Below are 20,770 nucleotides of genomic sequence, written 5' to 3'. Positions count from 1 at the left end.
AAAAAGTGAAAGATGCATGGGCACCATCTGCTTCAACACTTCTGAAGTGCAGCGGTGCTGGGTGCCTTGCCAGAGCTTAGAAGTCTACACTTGGAATCTCCTTATTGCTTAAGAAGAGTGGAATTTATTCAAGAATATGTGGTGAGTTGCAGTGTGTTAAGCTGGAATGGTATAAAGTTTAATTTAGCACTTCCAAGCCTCCCACAATATGTATAATGTTGTCAAAGAGTTTATTCATTCATTTAGAAAATATTTCACGGGTGCCAACTATGTGCTTGACACTATTCTTAGGCATTGGGCATAGAGTAGAAAGTAAAATAAAATAATCTGTCCCTTAAGGAGTTGACAGATAACAAATAACGTGCATAAATAAGAAAACGGATAAGTAAAATAGACTTCCATCTCCAGCAGTGGTAGGTTAGGATATTTGTAGCATCCCATCTTGCTGAAAGTAGCAAAAAATTGTGGATAAATATATTTTTCAATCTTCTTAAAGCTTGAAGGACTGACAAGATAGGAATACTAGACTGAACTCTAAAGGAAAATGGGACCAAGGAAACAAATATCTGGGCACTAATGCTGCTTTTACCTTGAGGACATTTTCCCATCTAGGCAAACTCGGGCTTGGGCTTTGGTGGTTTTTATGGGGCAAGGAGGATGGAAATCAGGGGGTGTGACTGGCTCAAAGAGAGCATCTAGCAGGAAGTCCTCACCAAATTAAATTGGAACACCAAAGGACTACACTCTCAGAATGAAGATGAATAACTAGCCACCCCCCGCCCCCAACTTTGGGACTTCAGAGAAAATTGTTATTTTCTAAGTAGAATAGGGAGAAAAAGGGAAACAAAAGCCCTGTCCCCAAGAAGTGGCTATGGGCAGTCCCCATGGTGGATTTACAGCTTGGTTCATCACAGGAGAGGATCGGGAACCTCAGGCTGTGGACTTGGTCTGGAACTAGCAGTGCTCCCAGGTGCCCAGCAGAAGCAAATACAAGTTCTCTCTGGAGGAAGGCAGATTCATGCTAGGCCTCAAGAAATCCCCCAAAAGAATTTTCAAGGGCAACGAAGAGAATACAACCAATTACACAAGAAGCTAAAGCACCTTGAGAAAGAACAATGAGGACAGCAAAGACTAAAGATACTGGAAATACCAGTTACAAGTTAAAATATCAAGCTTGAAAAATCTGCAAAGAATAAGAAACTATTGAAAAAAACGGCTTCGAAGATTTGAAAACCAACCAATAAATCTTCTAGAAATAAATAAATACATGAATATGAAATACATATATATGAATATATAATATATTCTACATGTATATGAATGTTGTATGTATTATACATATATATAAAACAACAAACTAGACACAGCTGAAGAGATAATTTGTGAACTGAAGTATAGGTTAGAAGAAATTACCCATAATGCAGCATGGGGAGGCAAAAGATAAACTATATAGAAGAGAAATTAAGAGATTTGGAAATATTGATAGAATGAGATTTAACATACATTTCATTGCACTACTGGACAAAGAGGAAAGAGAAAAGTTAATGAATGAAATATAATGACTGATGGTTTCCTAATCTGCTACAGAATTCCAACCCACAGATTGAAGAATCCCTATGAAACCCAAGCAGAAAAAAATAAAATAAATCTACATCTAGATTCATCATAGTGAAATCACAGACTATATAAGACACAAGAAAAATCTCAAATGCAGTCAGAAAACAAAAGACAAGTGACCTTCAATAAAAAGGCTGTTAGATTGACCATTGATTTCTCATAGCAATTAGAAATGACATGTTATCTTCATGTGCTGAAAAGAAAACAATTACTAATCCAGAATTCTATAACCAGGAAGAATATCATTTAGAAATATCATGAGGATAAAATAAAGATATTTATAGACAAAAACTGAGAGTTTGCCACCAACTGAATCTTTTACTAAAGGAATTCTAATTATGTGCTTCAGATATGACCCCATATGGAAAACCATAGTTTTAAAAAGAAATGAAGAACAATCAAAGTGTTAAATAAGTGGGAAAATCTGTATGAACCTCGACTGTGAAAACAATAATGATGACGGTTCATGGGATTAAAAATAAGGTAGAATTTAAAATATACACAACACTAGTCTGTAAGTTGGGTGGGCAATAAATAGAACAATAATGTTCTAAGGTCCTTGTCTCCTTGATGATGTATATGGAAGAGCAAAGGCTAGGAAGAGTCAAGACACTCTTGAAGAAGAATCAGGAGGGATATGGTGCTCTACCAAACAGAAACTTATTATAAAACAATAATAAGTATGACAATGTGGTGGTGGGGTGGAAATAGGGAATTAGACCAATAGAACAAAACAGAAAATCAAGAGTCAGATCCACGCAAATGACAATGCATATAAGTGCAGAAAAAGTAGACCCCAAAGAATTTCATCATGGGATGTAAAACAGAGAAAAGTCAAGGATGACTCTGAGGTTTTTATCTTCCAAAGGCTAGAGTTATCCCTAGGAATCCTGGAGTTGCCTGCATGATGGATATAAATCTGGAGTTCAGAGGAGATGCCCAGGCTGGAGCCCTAATCAGATGGTAGAGATGGCATTTAAAGCCCTGAGGTTGTATGAGATCCCCAGGGGAGTGAGGAGAGATAGAGAAAAGGTCCAAGGACTGAGTCCCAAGATGCTGTAATGTGAAAATTTGGGAGCACGAGGAAGAGCCAAAAGAGAAGGTTGAAAAGGAAGAGCCAGGGGAGAGGGGAGGGTCCCCGAAGCCGAGAAGGTATTGCAAGGGGAGGGCCACCACTTGTGTCAGATGCCACTGATAGGTCTGGGAGGGAGAGGATTGAAAATAGAAGCTTATCTGCTGCCTGAGAGAAGACCTTGTAACATCATCATGATCGCTGTCTACAACAAGTAGACATCACTATTGACAAACACTGAAAATCAGGTCAGTGGAGGGCTATCTCCTCAATGTTCTAATTTTTTAAAAATTAAAAAATTTAATTTTTAATTAAATTAAAAATTTCCCTGGCAGTCCAGTGTATAAGACTCCATGCTTCCACTACAGGGGGCATGGGTTCGGTCCCTGGTAGGGGAACTAAGATCCCCCATGCCGCATGACGTGACCAAAAAAAATAAATCAATATTTAAAAAAAATTTCATGGAGACCTTCTAAAGCTAGACTCGAGGGTGGGAAAATGTTTTTGTGGCGTTCAGAAATAATAAATGATTATCTCTTATCTTCCCTTTCGCAACCCCGCCGAACTCCAAATCTTGATACCAACAGGAGATTCTGTATCAGAATCAAGAACTCATTGAGGCATCTCACTCTGCCTGGGGTCCCCCAGCTATCTGTAGCCAGCAGGTGCTGGGAACTGGGAGTAGAGTGGTAGGAAGATCACCTCGTGCAGGCAGGTGCTCTGGACTAGTCCTGGCCTAGGCTTGTTGACTGAGATCATCATGACTAGCATTCCTTTCTACTTTCAAAAGTATTCCAGGTTGGGCAATAAATGATATAGTCCCCTACCAATTTGATTTTTTAAAAGTCCTTATTTTACACTAACTTTTTCCCTTTTTTTTTTTTTTTTTTTTTTCATTTTTTAAAAAACCCAGTCTTCTCCAGAAAGGGGCTTGGCATTTCCCTAGAACAAGGTGTGGAATCTGAGATAAAGGAGTCAGGATGGTGTTTATAAAAGAGTGTTTTTTGTTATGGAATTAGTCAAAGGCATCTATGGCAACGAACTTGAGTATCCGATATCATTTCCTCCTTCACCCCCTGTGATGAAACCCTGGCAGAAGACGCCAGGACCATGACGATGAGGAGGGTTTTAGTGATGCCAGTCTGTCATCAGTTGGGGATATTTTTCATGGGGTGACGAGAGCAAAGAAAAGCCCAGTGCAGTGTCCATCTTCCTCACCCGTGGGAGAGGCCAGGATGGACAAAGGTGAATTTTCTCTTTCTTCTCCAACCCAGTGTGCTGAGCTAAAGTTTCCTTCCTTTTTGAATTAACCCTCTTTTTGTTTCCTTTTTATGTGGGAGGGGATTACCAGAGGCAATGTCCTGCCTCTAGAGCTGGGTGCCTGAGCTTTACTCCCACGCCCAAGACAATCATTGACTTCTGTTTGTATCTCGGGAACCAGCCATCAGAAACCCTCCTCCATCACCTGGATTATCACAGTGATCTCCTAACTCGTCTGCCTGTCTGTTACGCTGTCCCCCGACAGATCATCAGCCTGTTGATGTTTTTCAAATGTTACGTTACTCCTCTGCTCAAAACTCTCTAAAGGCCTCCCATCTCATGAAGTGTAGAAGCCGACATCCTTATATTACAGTTCCTCCCCTCCAACACCCATCTTCCACTCCCACTCTCCCCTTTCGCTCACTGCTTCAGCCACCCCCTGCCTGAACCCCCAGCTCTCCGATTTCCTCCTTTAGGTCCTTGCTGAAATGTCACCTTCTCACCTATGCCTTTCCTGACCCTGCCCTGTTTTAAGTTGCAACCTATCTCTATGCTCCCGTTTTGCTTTATTTGTTTGTAGAGTACTGATCGCACCTGACATACTATCTATGTCACCTGCTTATGAGTTTGTCTGTCTTTCCCCTCTAGAAGGTCAACGCCACGAGGGCGGAAATTTCTGTCTGTTTTGTTCGCTACTGTATCCCTGATACCCAGAAGAGTAACTGGCATACAGTAGGGGCTCAAGACATGTTTCATGAATGACTGCATGAGAAAATAAATTAATTAAGCAGGTGCCAGAGACAAGTTGGTATGTCAATGACAGAGTTGTTGGTGTGTGTATTTTTTCAAATTGAGCTACTACTGTGGGCTGTGCCCTCAACCGGGCCGCTCTCCCACTGGTTCAGCAGGGGTTGCTCTGCCTTGTGCATTTTACTTGCTTCTGCTTATTCTTTCCTCCAAGCCTTCCCATAGGAAATGGTCCCACAGCTTCTTCTGTGGCGTTTTCTCTGACTAACCCCCCTGCTCTCTGCCCAGAACATTCTAGAAGCTCCTGAATGGAGGCCCGTCACTCTGTCCAGCTGCTACTAGGCTCATCCTTGCTGTCTGTGTGCCATGGTTTTCTCAGCTTCGACTCAGAATGCAAGTCCTGGAGGGTAGGGACCAGACCAGCTCTCCTTCCCATCTCTCTTAGTGTGAAATTAGGGCTCTGGACTCTGTAGCCTGACTTCCACTGCTATTTGGCTGTGTCCCCAAGTAAAGCTATGGGATTCAAACAGCAAGAGCCACAAGAATGTATTGTACAACCCAGGGAATATAGCCAATAATTTGTAATAACTGTAAATGGAAAGTAACTTTTAACAATTGTATATAAAAAAAAACCAAAACACCAAGAATCACAGAGGCCATGATGCAGGCGACCAAGTGCAGGGGGCGAGATTGCCCAGAGCTGAGGGTCGGCAAGTCTTTACCAAACAGGTTCCACACAGGAGGCACCTCTCTGAACTGGCATGAGGCACAGAATGTAGTGCAAGACCAATCCCCACTCTTGGCTTAGTTGGGGGACCTGATCACATACATGAAATACACTTATTGCAGCACAGTAAGTGGTCAGAAAATATTTGTTGAATTTAATAAACAAAATCAATAATACAGCCAAAGTGATGAAAATAATGCTGGGCTTGGTGCCAAAAGACCTGGGTTCTAATGTCAGGATGGGATTGTCGACCTTGCAGCCATAGAGCAGGGTTCAAATCCTGGATGGCACTGAATTGCATCTGCAAAAGGCATATCTTGTGTGATTGTTGTAGAGATTCGTGCTAGGGCAGATATGGCTCGAATCATGAAATCAAGAGAGCACACGTGGATTAGCTGTTGTTGGTGGTGATGTTACGACCATGAGTATCTTGGCTTTGCCACGTACCACCCGGACCTTGGACCAATCCCATTGCTGCTTCTTGGGCCTCAGTTTCCTTGTATATGAGATCAAAGGCTGGACGTGGATGATCCCTAAATGCTAAAACTCTTTAATTCCTACAGTGATCTAGGAGGCTAGGGTTGTAGTCTGTGCCTTGTGACCTTGAGCAAATCGCTTCACTTTCCACGCCTGTTTCCACATCTGCAAAATGGTCCTGGGACTGGGTCTGGTTCGGTGCTCTCCAAGCTCTTCTGGCTTGAAAACTGTGAATCTTGAGGTGCTTGTGGGAAACACCAAAGGAGAGGTTCAGAAGTGGATTTCTATAGTGGGATGGAAAATCAAGATCAGAGAAGTTAGGATGGCAGAGCACAGCATCCGAGGGCTGGGGAGGGGCATGGAGGTGCCAAGGAGGTGGGGGGATGGGGAAAGGGCTTCCCTGAGTGAGTGGAGCAGTGCCTCTAGAGGAATAGGAATCTTGTCAAATTGCATATTCTGAGTCAGTAGGTCTAGACTGGTGCTTGCCATTCGGCCTGTTTCTCTAGCTCCCAGCTGAGGCAGCAGGTCCCAAATCACACTCTGAGTGGCAGGGAAGCGTGTTCTTACCCCAGCTTGCCCTCTCAGAGAAGGAGGATAGAAGCTGATCTCCTCCCCACCCCCTGAACCCCAAGGCAAGGGATGTTTCTGGCATCGTTGTTTTCCCCAGTCATCCCCCCACACCCAACCCCAAATAGACACACACACAGTCGCTCTTCGATGCCCTGGCATGCCCCGCATCAATACTTCCATCACTGATCGTCACCGCAAAAGTGATTTGGGGGGAAAAGAATCTCACACCACATTTTCCAGGCCCATACTGTCTGGCAGTGACAATCCCAGAGGACAGGGAAATGCAATGTCTACATTGTTGGAGGGCGGTGACGTCATGTCCAGGTTTCCCCACGTCCATGGTAGTCATCCCTCCCCGGTCCTGGAGGCTGGGGTTCTGCACCCACCTGCACCCCCATCAAAGGAGGGGCCTCCCCACGGAGTGTTTTTCCCATCTAACCTCTCCTCCGCCCTGACTGACACACACACACACACACACACACACACACACACACACACCCTCTACCTGGAGGCTGCTGCCATCCTGCCTTTCTTACAGAGGGCTTCTTTTTCTCACCGTGGCCACAAGGCAAGCACTAATGTTTGTGAAGCACATGGGGACACACTGCTGAGGCTGCCACCAGCACCCCCAGAGGTCCGAAGACTTCCATACAGGGACACATCTGCAACCCATTCCCCATCACAGCCCACCGGAGTGTCATTCACACTGCAAAGCACTGCCTAGCCAGAGTCCCCTCCCCACTCCTCCCCTCCCCTCCCACACTTCCCTTCCCTTTTTTCTAGGGAGGGGGCGCCCATCGTCCAGGACAGTGTGTTTTTTCAGAGGAACCTTTCACCTGCCCCGTTCTCTCCCCATGTTTTCCGTTTAGTCCTCCACAGCCAGCAGCCACCCCCCTTCCCCACCCCAGAAGAAATGTGACCTGAATCTTTCCTTTCCTGCAGAAAGAATTCTAAGAAAGAAGACTCCACTGGACAGAAACGCGTTAGAACGTTTTGCTCTGAGCAGGGCGCACACCTTGCTCTTCCCTCTCAGCCCTCTGCCGGGCACTGTCTTCTCCTCACATCCTTGTGCTGCATGGAAATGGCCCTTCCTCCACTGTGGTGGGAGGGGAAAGGGAGCTGGTCTCTGGGAGAGCACCTTATTATTCTTAGGTTCTGGGAAAAGGAAATGGGGCTGGCCCTCGAGGTCAAGGGGCTGGTAAACTTGCCTTCTAAGCATAGTGCCAGAGATCGCTGTGCCAGTGAGAAATCTGAGTACTCCCCTGCAAATTGTTTGGTAGAGAAATCTTAGAGCGATGCTTTATTCACCCTGAGGACTGAGAGTCTAAAAGTCTTGCTCGGGGTTTCTTTCCCTTTTTTCTCCTTTGGGCAGCCTTCCTGCACCCACCCCACCAAGCTCTGACCCCAACCCTTCCCAGCTCAAACATCTTCAAGGGCTCCCTATTGCCTTTCATCGAAGGCCCAGCTGAAATCCACTAGCTCCGCAAACTCTTCCCCGAACCCCTCTGTACTCTCAGTCCTGTTCACAACTACACTCTTCATTTGACACGACTACATTATTTACTATTTATTATTTACTATTTACTCTGGTTGAACTTATCCCCATAGTGGATTGAAAGCTCCCTAATGAAAGAAATCACACCACGTTGTGTCGCACACACTACCACATCCAGCGTTTCAGTCGTAGTTTCTCTTTTTTTTTTTTTTTTGACTTTTTTAGATATTAGTTTTTATTTATAAGACTTCTAAACAGGTTTTACAGTTTTTTGTAATTGAATGAAAGACTCTTTAAATTCTATGCTGCTTTACAATTTTCAGAAGTTTCACACACGTGACTTCATAGAATCCCATAATAACCCTTTTTTCCCCCTACCTCTGTATTCCCCACCCCCAAGGGTAACCTTAGTTTGTGGGTGTGTGTTATAGGCCATTTGGAATCTGATAAACATGAAAGACATTCTCCCCTGGAAAATGCCCCTGTACCGGGAATTTGCATGAGTTCCGAGGTTGGCAGTGCCTCGTTGCCCACCGGTGGACTCCAGATTAATAGCACCCGACGTAGCAGACTCAAGTAATAGGTGGGCAGTAACTGCTGTCCGCTGACGTGTGACTCTCCCTGTTTTCCCGAACAGATTGCCCTGACGTTCTCCATTGTCTTTGGGGTCATTGTCTATCGCATCACAACCGCTGCTGCTCTGTCTCTCAACAAGGCCACACGCTCCAACGTCCGGGTGACCGTGACAGCCACGGCGGTCATCATCAACCTCGTGGTCATCCTCATCCTGGATGAGATTTACGGCGCCGTGGCCAAGTGGCTCACCAAAATCGGTACCGTATCACCACATTGCATGTTTGCCCTGGGCCCCCTTGAGGTGGTCAGTTCAGTGTGTGCAGGGTTTTTGGTGCCAATGACCCAACATAAAAAAAAGGAAGTCCAGTGCACTTGGAGAAATGAGGAGGTGCAGGGTGTGTCCTTGTAGGGCCTCCGCCCCGGCAGGAATCCTTCCTGGAACATTCTCGATCAATAGCCCAGGTGGATGGCCTTGTTATCCCCCAAGATTAATCATGGGGTCTGTTATTTTTAGCTCAGCCTAGAAGCAAGAGGTGTTCAACACTTCCTGCTAAAAAAAGGCAGAGTTTCAGTTCTCCTCATTTCCCCAGCAGTGTTTATAAAGTTGGGAAAGCCTCTTGACACTTGAGTCCAAGAGCGTCTTATCTATCCCCATATTGTCAGAGGTCCCAACAAATCCACGCATACCCCAGGCCCTGAGCAGACTTCAGAGAGGTGTATCAGGCTTCCCAAGCTTCCAGCCAGTGAGAAAAATGCAGTGGCCTCAATATTCAGACGTGTCATTTGAGCCACAGGCTGCCATTGCTTGAGCACCGCTTTCTGGCACTTGTGCTTCTTAGACGTCGGGGTGGAGGGCGAGACCCTTTCCTCACTGCCTTCATCCTGGCTGGCCTGGAGGCATCTCTTTCCCTTGCTGAATCCAGGGACCAGCAGTCTCAGCCTCTCACTCACCTCCGGGGAGTTGAATTAATGATGGGATGTCTTTACAGTACTAACCAGTTGGAAGCGGACACTTGACAGGGTAACCCCTCTTCAAGAGCCTTTCCTGGCGGCTCAGAGAATCAGGAAAGGTTTCACTAATGCCAGTGACTCTTTCAGTGCCTTCCCTGGCGTGGCTGCTACTCACGGTGGGCACTGACTTTGGTTTCTATGTGGATGTAGGCGATTTAACCATCTGGCCGTTCCGCTGTCTTTGGGCATGTGCATGTTTATATAGAAGTGTTATCTGTGTTCCTTCATACGTTTCTTAAGAAAAGTGAGCAGAGAATTCCACTTCAGTGTGTTTGCTGGGATACAGGGTTCCATGACAGCACTTAGGACGAGCATCCCACACTCCTGGGGGCTCAGGAGAGGCTCCGGGTGAGGGCATCCAGTGGGAGAGCTCGGAAATAAGTGGACATGGATGTCAGGCATGTACGGGGGGAGGAGGGGCTGGGCAGGAGGGGAGAAGGGCTCCCGGCAGAGGAAACAGAATGAGAAATCCGTCACTGAAGGGGGGGATCTGACCCATCAGGATCAGGAAAGGCGCAGGGAGAAGTGGAGTGTGGGCTGGGCTGGTACGATGGGTAAAACTGGGGGGTCTAAAAGCCAGGGAGCCAAAGGAGCAGAGCTCAGCAGGTGGAAGAGAACACGAAGCTTGTCCAGGATGCCCGGGGAGCCCGTGCGGTGTGGTGCTCAAGGGTCCTGGCATGACCAGGGCACAGCATGGTGGGGAACTGGGCCTGGGGAGTTGGCTGAGCCCAGATATTTTGGTGGAGGATCTTGAATGTCAGGCTGGGGACTCTGCTTATTTTCACAGACAGTGGAAAAGTATTTGCTGAAGTTCAAAGGGGCATCCAGTAAAGAGTACCATCTTCCTGGCCTGATTACTGAACCAGCTGAGAAGTAAGGCAAAGGCAGATGGAGACAAAAGCTGAGATTTCACCTTTAAAGCTGAAAAAGGCTGCATTGGCGGAAGCAACTTAGCAGGAGAGCCAAATAGGCTTCCTAATCCAGAATCCAGACAGACTGGCCTCCCCGTGGCAGGCAGCAGTGGGCAGGGCAGTCCTGCAGTTCTTAGGACATTGGAGGGGGTGGGGCACGGGACTCAGAAGAGCCCCTCCTGCAGGCCGTTTGCTTCCCCCAAAAGGACAGAGCAGATGCCAGTGTTACCTTCCACACCGACCAATGGGCTAAGCTCTTCCCCTTCCCTCACCCGGGAGGAGAAAGGAGTGAGGTGGGAAGACAGAGCAGGGAATTACAACTAATCACACTCCCTTCGCATGGGGGAAAAGGCAGGAGTGCAAAGAAATGCCCTCCATCCCCTGAACAGCTCCCAACCCGACACCGCTGTGGGTTTTTTGTTTGTTTGTTTGTTTTAACATCTTTATTGGAGTATAATTGCTTTACAATGGTGTGTTAGTTTCTGCTTTATAACAAAGTGAATCAGCTATACATATACATATATCCCCATATCTCCTCCCTCTTGCATCTCCCTCCCACCCTCCCTATCCCACCCCTCTAGGTGGTCACAAAGCACCGAGCTGATCTCCCTGTGCTATGCGGCTGCTTCCCACTAGCTGTCTATTTTACCTTTGATAGTATATATAAGTCCATGGCACTCTCTCACTTCGTCCCAGCTTCCTCTCCCCCTCCCCATGCCCTCAAGTTCGTTCTCTACGCTGTGGGGTTTGAAGAGCATAATGGGGTGGGGGGAACTGTTTGCCAGATGACTCCAGCAGGATGCCACAGAGTGGAGGGGGGCAGGGGGTCTAGAGTAAAGGAGCCTGTTGAGTGTGTGGGCAGGAAGTAGGGAGAAAGGAACCGGAAGTCAGTGATGATGCAGAAACGTCTTCTTGCTGTCCGTCTGTGTTACATTATCCACTTATCTTGCACAGCTCCAGACAGGGGTAAAGATCCAAGATAGAGTGTCGACAATCAAAAACTCTTTAACAAGTATTTAGTGAGTCCCTCCCACGTACAAGGCTAGGCAGCTTCTCTTTGTCTTGGCCATGAAACCCTTTCCACACCATGAAGCTGTATCCACTGTTTCTAACAGCTCTCCCTCACCCAAAAGTTCAGACTCCTCCAAGCGGCTAAGCCGATGTCCCGTGGTCCATACGAAAGTCTGCGTGCCGGAAAGGAGGTGAAATTCTAACAAGTGCATTTTGTTCTTTGTGGTCGCAATACTCACTCATGAAGCATTTTTATCTTAAAAACGAATTTGGTTATCCCATTTCATCTTCACAAACTATGTGTGGTCAGCAAGGGAAGTATTCCATCCTCATTGGACCAAGGTTCAAACTCAGATTCTGCCCCTAAAATGCCAGTGTCTTTTGTGCAGTTTTGATGTGCGTTTCTCACTGTCTGGATTGGTGGATTGGTCTCTACCCTGGACCCCACGTGGGCATTGCTTGGGTTGTTGCTCTTGTCTATCTCAGACTGGATGTTTCCAGAGGGCTCAGAAGGTGTGGTGTATTGTGGAAGGACCATGGAACTGGGGAGTCCAGTGGGGAGAACCATGAATTCCAGCCCCGGCTCCTCCTCCCTCCCCCACCACCTGTGTGGTGTCGGGTGAACAGGGAAGTTTGCTGGACCAAGTTTCATTGATGCTTCCTTCATCGTTGGCCTCCTTCCTGTCTCCTGATCATCACGCCCATCTAGACTGTTGTCAGAGCCTAATGACTGACTGTATGCCCTTGTCTTCAGCCTCTTCCTGGGGCCCTCGGTCTTGGAACCCCACCCAATCAGCCTTTCTCAAAGAGTGCGCTGGGGATGCATCCCTCCCAGTCGGGCCCCGCAGGGAGCTTCCTTGCACCCTGAAGTCAGATCCAAACTAGCATCTGAGAGGCTCTCCACCACCTTCTTCCCAGTGTCTGCTTCCATCCCCTCCGACCACTTAACTTACAGTCACCCCCCATCACCCTGGGCCTCACTCAGGCTGCAGTAACCCTCAGTGACCCTCCCCTTAAGGGACCTCTCGAGGTTGCCTCCCTTGTGAATTTTTTTCTGGACACTCAGCCCTCAGGGGGTTTCCTCCACCCACTTCTGGGCTCCACGGGCGCAGACCGTTCACTCCTTGGTTCATCCCTCCGGTGTTGTTTGAGCGCCTGCTTTGTGCCAGGCCCCATTCTGGGAACACAGGTAAAGAGGAAAGGCGTGGTCCCTGCTCCAGCTGTCCTGACACTGCAGTCGGGGAAGGATGCACAGGAGACGGGGACATTTCACAGAGGGCGAGAGAGCAAAACAGGGCGATGTGGTGGTGGCTTGGGGCTGTGTACTTTGCACGAGGTGGTGGGGAAAGGACTGTCCAGGTGGTAACATTGTGGCTGAACCCTGAGTGGGGCGGGAGGAGATCTAGAGGGAAGGCTCTAGAAAGAGGCTACAGCACAGCAGAGGCAGAGGCGAAGGCACAGAACAGCTAAGGCAAAAGCAAGGGCTTATAAACCAGCAAGGTGGCCAGAAGCTTGGGGTGCTTCCCAAGCAGATAAGGATCTGCTTCACTCCCTGGAAGTTTGTCACATAACCGACTGATATCATTCCCGGATTTCCCACTCTTAGACCAGACGAGGCCTTAATCTTAGAATCTCAGTGCCGTACCACGAAGGTGTTTATTGGTTCTCGCTGCGTGGTTGGAGTGACAGGGCAGGGTCTCTGCTTCACGCAGTTGCCGAGGACCCGGACCCGTGGAGGCCGCGTGGGCACCGTGTTAGGGACAGAGCGCCGGAGGGTCACGTCGAGGCTGTCACAGAGGCATCGTTCATCACCTCTGCCCGTAGCATGCCAGCTAGAAGCAGCCTGATCAGGAAGAGGCTGGAAATGCGTGGAAGCTCGTGGACCTTCCATGAGCAGGAAAGTTCTCTGCCACTTGCTCCAACCAGGCTACAAAGCCCTGGAGAACAGCCACTCCGCCTTATGTTTCTTTTCTCTCCTCCCCAGCCTGCTCTCTGGTAGATCTTAGCCCACGCTTGTTGGTGCAGTTACTGGTGAAATATATCTGTCTCTTCACTCATGCATTCAGATTCTTTTTCAAGGAATGCCCGTAGGCGAGGCATCCTGTCAGCCACAGGAGAGGCTAAAGTGAGTGTTTACGTATTCATGGTTTCAACCCTGCCTGCTGACCAAAGGATTTGAGGAACTGTTAAGACGAATCAGGCAAATGCAAAGTTGCCACGATGGGGCAGTGATTGGAAGATGCAACAGAGAGATCCAAAGCCTAGAATTTTCCTTAATGGCAGAGTTCACACACTAATGAGATGGTCCGTCCTGCACAGCAGGGTGTGACAGGCCTACCTGCAGGCAGAGGTGTGGTTTCAGAGCCCCCAGGCCGCCACGGGGACATAAAGCTGTGGATAAGGCCACCTGATAGACTGAGGGTCCTGCCAAGCTTAGGGGCTTCCTTTGCCATTCTCACGCTGGGTGGTTTAATACCCGTCTGGCTTCCTGCCCCAGATCTCCTGATGGATGAGGAGGCGGTGACCACGTGCTTTGCTCACCAGGTGCAAACAGCTGGTGTAAACAACTCCAATGAGTTCCTGAGTGTTTCCTGCAAAGTTGGGTGATGGAAGACCCATTCCCTAGGAGGTCCCTCAACAGGCCCCGGTGTCAGGCCTATCTGAGGTCTGTTCTTGCCACAAATATTTGTGACAAAAGACAGAATTTGTTAAATGCCTTGAGTGTGATTAGTGATAGATAAAGACAGTAACTGTCTACCTGGTGGCCAGGATAACAACAGTCATGGGCTTGGGTGCAAGACACGCTATCATCTGGAGGCGACGCGGTCCTGGTGGCGCAGGGACTGAGCTGAAGTCTGGGACTGGGGTCGGGGTGGCTGGGGAAACAAAGATGCTTTGGGACCTTGTCGGCCAAGGCACGCTGTGCAAAGTGTGTAGCCTGGTTCAGCAAGTATCAGTAGCTGACATTTGTGAGGATCTCAGTGAACGGGTGGGACAAGGACTGTCTTAGTCCCTAGTGATCTCTTCTTTCCTGGAGGGGCCACAGGGGGTTATAGGGAAAGGATCCAGTTCCTGGAAGAGGAAGCAAGCAAGAGCTGGGCAGGACATTAGGACACCAGTCACCCAGGCAAACAGGATGGGGCTCGGGCATCTTGGGAGGCCAGGGTCTGAGGTAAGACAACAGGGGTGACCAGGCAGACCAGCTCAAGGTATGCATCTGTCTCAGTCTGTTCAGGCTGCTATAACAAAATACTGTGGACTGGATAGCTGACAAACAACAGAAACTCATGTCTCAGACTTCTGGAGGCTGGAAGTCCAGGATGAGGGTGCCAGCATGGCCGGGTCCTGGTGAAAGCCCTCTTCTGGGTTGCAGATGGCTATCTCCTTGCTGTGTCCTCACGTGGTGGAAGGGGCGAGGGAGCTCTATGGGGGTCTCTTTTATGAGGGCACTAATCCCATTCATGAGGGCTCCACCCTCATGACCTAAGCACCTCCTAAAGACCCTACCTCCCAATACTATCACCTTTGGGGGTTGGGATTTCAACATGTGAATTTGGGGGAACACAAACATTCAGACCATTGCAGCTTCCTACTTGGGTCAGGGCACAGGGTACACTGTGCCCGTGAGGCAATGAGCTTCCGAGCCCAAGCTTGGGGAGTATGATGTCTAGTGCTCCTGAAACGGTAGGGTCTTGTCATGACTGACATAGGCATGGGTCCGGCTTGGCCTAGAAGGGGCCCCATGTGCACTCTAGCTCCAGGCAGAGTGAGGAAGGCAGGGCTGACACCAGGCTTCTCAGCTGAATAATCCAGCTGCCATGAACTTGTCTTTGTCAGCATCGTTCTCTGACTCCACCTTCTCCCCCTCCTTTCCTTCCCCCTCCTCTCCTTTCAAACTCTGCAAAGTGCTGGTTTGTGTGTGGGGCTATATGATTCATCTTTACTCTGCACTGAGTCTCTCCTAGTTACAGGGTTGGGCTCACTGTGTGTACCTGAGACACGATTATCGTGCCAAATCAAAGCCTCCAGTTCTTAGGAGAAGGCTGCGTTTGTGAGTTGTTTAAATATTGCTGATAACGCTGCTCTTGAGTGTCGCTACCAAAGCGGGGGCAGGGAAGTGACGAAAGGAGAGATGGGGAAAGGATCTGATTTTACTGACACCCGTTGTGTACCAGGCACCGGCGGGCATTGTATGTACAGTGTTTCACCTAATTTTCACATTAGCGCCCGGAACTGGTTGTTTCTTTCACTTTATTTATGAGGGGTCTGAAGAGGTTTAGAAACTTGACCAAGACCCATAGTTAATAGTGGTGTGCACATACACACACGCACGCGCACACACGCATGCACACACCCCCTGTGCCAGGCCCTGTTCAAAACACTTTATGTATATTAGTATATTTAATCCTCAAAATAGCCCCAAGGGTGAGGGTGGTCTCAACCCTCCCACAGGCCCAAGGTCCTCTGGCTGTGAGTGGTGAGGACCCTGGCCTTGGTGTCCTTGCTGAGACCACAGCGCCCCACTGCCTGGTAATACGTAGCTGTCCTTTGGCCTCGGGAAATTCTAAATGTGTTGGGAAAGCAGAAGAAAACACATCAGAGGCTCCAGAAGATTTAAAATGCGACGCACCCACCCATGAGAACAAGCGGGGAGACAGTGGGAGCCAGCCCCCCGCGCGGGCCCGCAGGCATGAGGAGACCTCCACAGGTTCGCAGACTTTGGGGTCTCACGTGCTTTATTAAATTTTTTTAAAAAACCCTTTTTTTGAAGAATTGAAGTACCACCAGGAAGTCCTGAGTCCAGAATTGTGCATCCAGTTCTAAGCCATCCTCTGCACAGGCTGCATCTGACCACTGAGGAGAGAAGAGAGGGAAGAAACGAAAAGGAGGGGGAAACTCAGAACCAGAGGCCGCTGGGACATCACAGATTCTTTAAAGAGGAACATTTTGGGTATACAGGGATGGATCTAATTTCCCATCAAATGTGCACGACGTGTGTTTTCAGAGCGCAGGGTGAAGGGCTGCCGTCTTGGCTCTGAGCACTGGGGCAAGGGGAGTGGGCTTCCCTGCGGCCTAAGCCTGCACAGGAGCGTGCTTCGGGAGCAGGGACCCATGTGGATGCGTGTGCATGCATGTGGATACGTGTGGATGCATGTGCATGCATGTGGATGCGTGTGGATACGTCTGGATGCATGTGCATGCATGTGGATGTGTGTGGTTGCATGTGCATGCATGTGGATGCGTGTGGATACGTCTGGATGCGTGTGCATGCATGTGGATGTGTGTGGATGCATGTGCACGCATGTGGATACGTGTGGATGCATATGGATACGTGTGGATGCGTGTGCATGCATGTGGATGCGTGTGGATACGTGTGGATGCGTGTGGATGTGTGTGGGCTGGTCTGAGACCTATGCCTTCCGGGCGGGGAGACCACAGTGCTGGCAGTTTGAAATCTGGCTTAGAGTCATGTCTGCTGGGTTGTCTTCCTGGTCTGCCACCAGCTCCTGACTGCCTGGGTGGCCTCCTGCCCGTCCCATCTGGGAGACCAGGGGAAGGGTGTGGCCAGGGTGGATTCTGCCATTGTTTGAGGGCCCCCGTCTGTGATGTTGGCTTAAAGTAACTGTAAATGTTGTCTGGGAAGCAGAGGACATGGTGGGAGGCTGCTGCTAGTAACGCAGAAGACACGAGCAAGGTTATAGCCTGAGTTTGTGGAACAATTCATTCCAGTTATATGGGACGATTATTAGTAACACTGCTACTTTTATAATAGTTTAATACAACTGGCAAGAATTCCTTCCAAACTTGAGCTGTAACTATGAACATGTCTGTCTCATTTTTCCAGTTAATCACTGAAGCACTCATCTCTCCTTTTAGCAAGAAGCCCCCATCTCTCCTTTTAGCAAGAAGCCCCATACATTCCTCTCCCTTTCTTTGAGTTTTCTGAGAACCCAGAGCCTGAATCCATGAGAAGCAAGGGAGTCGTGGTGGTCATGCTCTGTTGGCCATGGTTTCCCTCCAGGCCCCTTCTCCCCACGCGTCCACCGTGGTCTGTGCCCCGAGGCCCAGCAGATTCTATCACCAGGTATCCCCACGCTGACTGGTGGCGGGGCTCAGCCAATGGGAAGCAATGGAAGGAGCTTAGGGGGTAGAGGAGATGGAATTGGGGCCATTTCTTCCCTTCCCTTCCCAGAGGTGAGGTGATTTGCCCTCACCTCTGGCAAAACTGTGCCTTCGTTAAAATCCCTTCTTCCTCTGAAGCATCTGAGGTAAACTCTGCTTCCTGGTGCAATGCTGACTAATAGAGGAGGGTCAGGCCAACATCCATGCTTCAGCAGGGAAATACCTCGAGTATGACCAGCCCTTCACTCTTTGTGTGTGTCACTGCTACACCACATTGCTGTCGGATGCTGGCCTTGTCTCATCGGACAGGAGAGGCTGGACCACTGCTGAGATGGTCCCTCCACACCGCCGGTCCCAGACAGGTCACTGGTCTCTTTAAGGAAGGACCGTCCTCTCCTTCAGAGGAAGCTCCGTCGAGGGTCTGCAGCTATCAGGACACATAATACCTGCATCCGCATCTCCAAGATGTCATTCGTCACACAGACCCAGACTCCCTTCTCCCTGGAAATCCACCCTAGTTGCATACAGCCTGTCTTCTTAAACTTTCAAAACACAGTAGATCTGATGATACCTCGTCCCACCTCTCTTTGAGGGAGGTGACCCTCAGTGACTAGGGGGCCCCTCATCACCCCAAGTGATGCCAGCCCACCCCAGCCTTCAAAGAGGTCTCGGTCAGAGATTCTCGGGTAACCTGCTGGCATTTCTCTCACCAAAGAAGTGGAAACAAATGTACAAATGAAAAGTCTAATAGAGTGCCTTGCTACAGCGTCGTGTTTGCGACCTTACACGGTGCTTCGTGCTTTCCATACTTTTGCTTGGACTTCACAACAAATGTTTCAGGAAGGTGCCATTTTGGGAGTTAGGATGGTGAAGTTCAGAAAGGTAAATCACGTACGTCTCTGCAGGAAAGTGGGACAAAGGTCTTCTTGCTCCCAGCCCAGGACCTCCTCTCCCCTTGTCATAGGCTCCTCCGTAGTGCCGTAGAACACAGAGGACCAGAGCAGAGAGGACCTGGGAAATCACCCACTGCAGGCTGTGGCTTGCCTGAGGATCTGATGCCTCAGAGCTGGCCAGGTGCTTCGGAGGATGGTTCTCAAGTCACACAAAGCCCCGCCCGCCTTGGGGCGTGAGGACAGAAGCACACAGGCCCAATGACTCAGTGGGTCTAACTTTGAACTCTCCATTTTCCCTCCAAACCTGTCACTTTCACCATTCTTCCCATCTCAGGAAACAGCACTCACACGCTCTTACCAGACCCAAGCATCCTCCTGGATCGCTCTTTCTTTCACCCCTAAGCTCCCGTCTGGGAAGTATTGTCTAGCCCACCTTCAGACGTTTCCCAGCTCTGGTCAGTTCTCACGAGCTCCCTCCTGACGTTGGTCGTGTCCCACCTGGACAGCCACACAGTCCTGGTTTGTCTCTCTGCTTCCGCTTCCGTCCCCCACTCCATGCCCCCCCCACACGCTTCCTTTCCTGTGGTCCTGACACTCAGCATCACTCTGCCTCGCCCGTAAGGTGACTTCCCCACTGTGTGTCGCGTGAATCTCAGGTGCTTCCAGTGGCGACAGAACCCCTTCCTCTCCATCCCTCTTCCTCATACTTTCTCGTCACTCCGAGTGCTCCGGTCCCTGGGACTGTCTGTTCCACCCCTGCCCGCAGCTCCTGCTTCGGGTGTCAGCTGAGAGGTCGCCTCCTCAGAGACCTCCACTCCGACTAAAACTGTCTTCCTGTCACCTTTTCCTCATCTCCCTGTGGATTCCATCAGTACTCACTGCCCCCCGACACGCCCCCCTCCCTCTTCTGGACTGTACACGCCACATGGCAGGGGGCTCATTGATCCGGCGCATGGCTGTATTCCCAACGCCCAGTGCCTGGCACACGATGGTCACTTGGTGGACATTCGTTGAATAAAAAAAGATAATGATGGAAAAGGTAAAAACCTTCCCTTTGGGTGGTCTTCCCCTGGGAAGGCACCAGGGGATGGACTGAGATGGGATTACTCCACCTCTGCTCGCGGGGGGCTCGGTTTCTAATTTATTTATTATTTATTTATTTTTGGCTGTGTTGGGTCTTCGTTTCTGTGCGAGGGCTTTCTCTAGTTGTGGCAAGCGGGGGCCACTCTTCATCGCGGTGCGCAGGCCTCTCATTATCGCGGCCTCTCTTGTTGCAGAGCACAGGCTCCAGACGCGCAGGCTCAGTAGTTGTGGCTCACGGGCCCAGCTGCTCCACGGCATGTGGGATCTTCCCAGACCAGGGCTCGAACCCGTGTCCCCTGCATTGACAGGCAGATTCTCGACCACTGCGCCACCAGGGAAGCCCGGGGCTCGGTTTCTAGACCAGCGAGTGTGTTTGCGAGGTGACCCCACCGGTGTTGTGTCTGCGGTTGTGACCCGGGCACACCGACCTGTTCTCTCCCTGCTCCCTCATTGCCGTGAGGAGAGCATCCCCATACCGCGGATGGAACAGTTGAATGGGGACCCCGTGTCAGGTGTTGCACAGCGCCGTGGAGTCCTCAGGGAAGCCCTGTAACAGAGCACTGCTCTCGGTCTCCCTCTCTCTCTGCAGGTGCTTGCTCCCTTTTGTGTCCCCTTTCCTTAAAATGTACTGTCACCAGGGGCTGGGCTGCTAGAGCACAGTAGGCCTCCCGTCCCTTTGTCTGGGGGCAGCTGTCATCTTCCTGACTCTGAGGGTGGGGCCCCTGTGCTTAGAAACTCTCTAGGGCTCCAGGGGTATCTCAGGGACACCCATCCATCATCTCCAGCTCGGGGGCGTTCAGTGCCCTGGGACAGTGCACTGGCTGCCTGGTTATCCAGCTGGCTGGCTTCTGCAGGGTGATTCCCTCCCCATGGCATAAACAAGGCAACAACGTCACACAGGAGGCTGGGACCACCTCCACCCCCAAACCCACACACCTGCCCACACACACGAACGGAGGGAAGGCCAGATGGTTGGGCTGTCAGGAAACAGTGCTGTTTGTAAAAGCTGGATCTGCCCTGGGGGAGAGGCCGGGAGTGCCGCGGCGCCTTTGCTTTCTGACGCAGCCTCCATCCTTCCCAGAGCCGTGCCAGGGCTGGAACTGGTTGAAACTCACACCTGGACATCGCCTTTTTGTCTTGTCGCCATCCTTCTGTATCTGCTGGATTGTCAGGGACACTCATTAGCGTGAGCTGCTC

The 20,770-nt window shown here is 49.7% G+C and overlaps 1 protein-coding gene across 1 annotated transcript in view; it reads left to right on the top strand.

The window, feature by feature from the left end:
- ANO2 (anoctamin 2) overlaps positions 1-20,770 on the top strand; it is a 335,850-nt gene that overhangs the window by 241,362 nt on the left and 73,718 nt on the right. Inside the window, exon 16 of the mRNA XM_068560881.1 lies at positions 8,603-8,798. Within this exon, the coding sequence (XP_068416982.1) occupies positions 8,603-8,798 (196 nt within the window). The remainder of the gene's footprint in view (positions 1-8,602; positions 8,799-20,770) is intronic.

The sequence above is a fragment of the Eschrichtius robustus genome, chromosome 13, assembly GCF_028021215.1.
Source record: "Eschrichtius robustus isolate mEscRob2 chromosome 13, mEscRob2.pri, whole genome shotgun sequence".
In the NCBI taxonomy this organism is placed as follows: domain Eukaryota; kingdom Metazoa; phylum Chordata; class Mammalia; order Artiodactyla; family Eschrichtiidae; genus Eschrichtius; species Eschrichtius robustus.
Note: the sequence above shows the minus strand (reverse complement) of the source record. Positions and strands in the feature narration are given on the sequence as shown.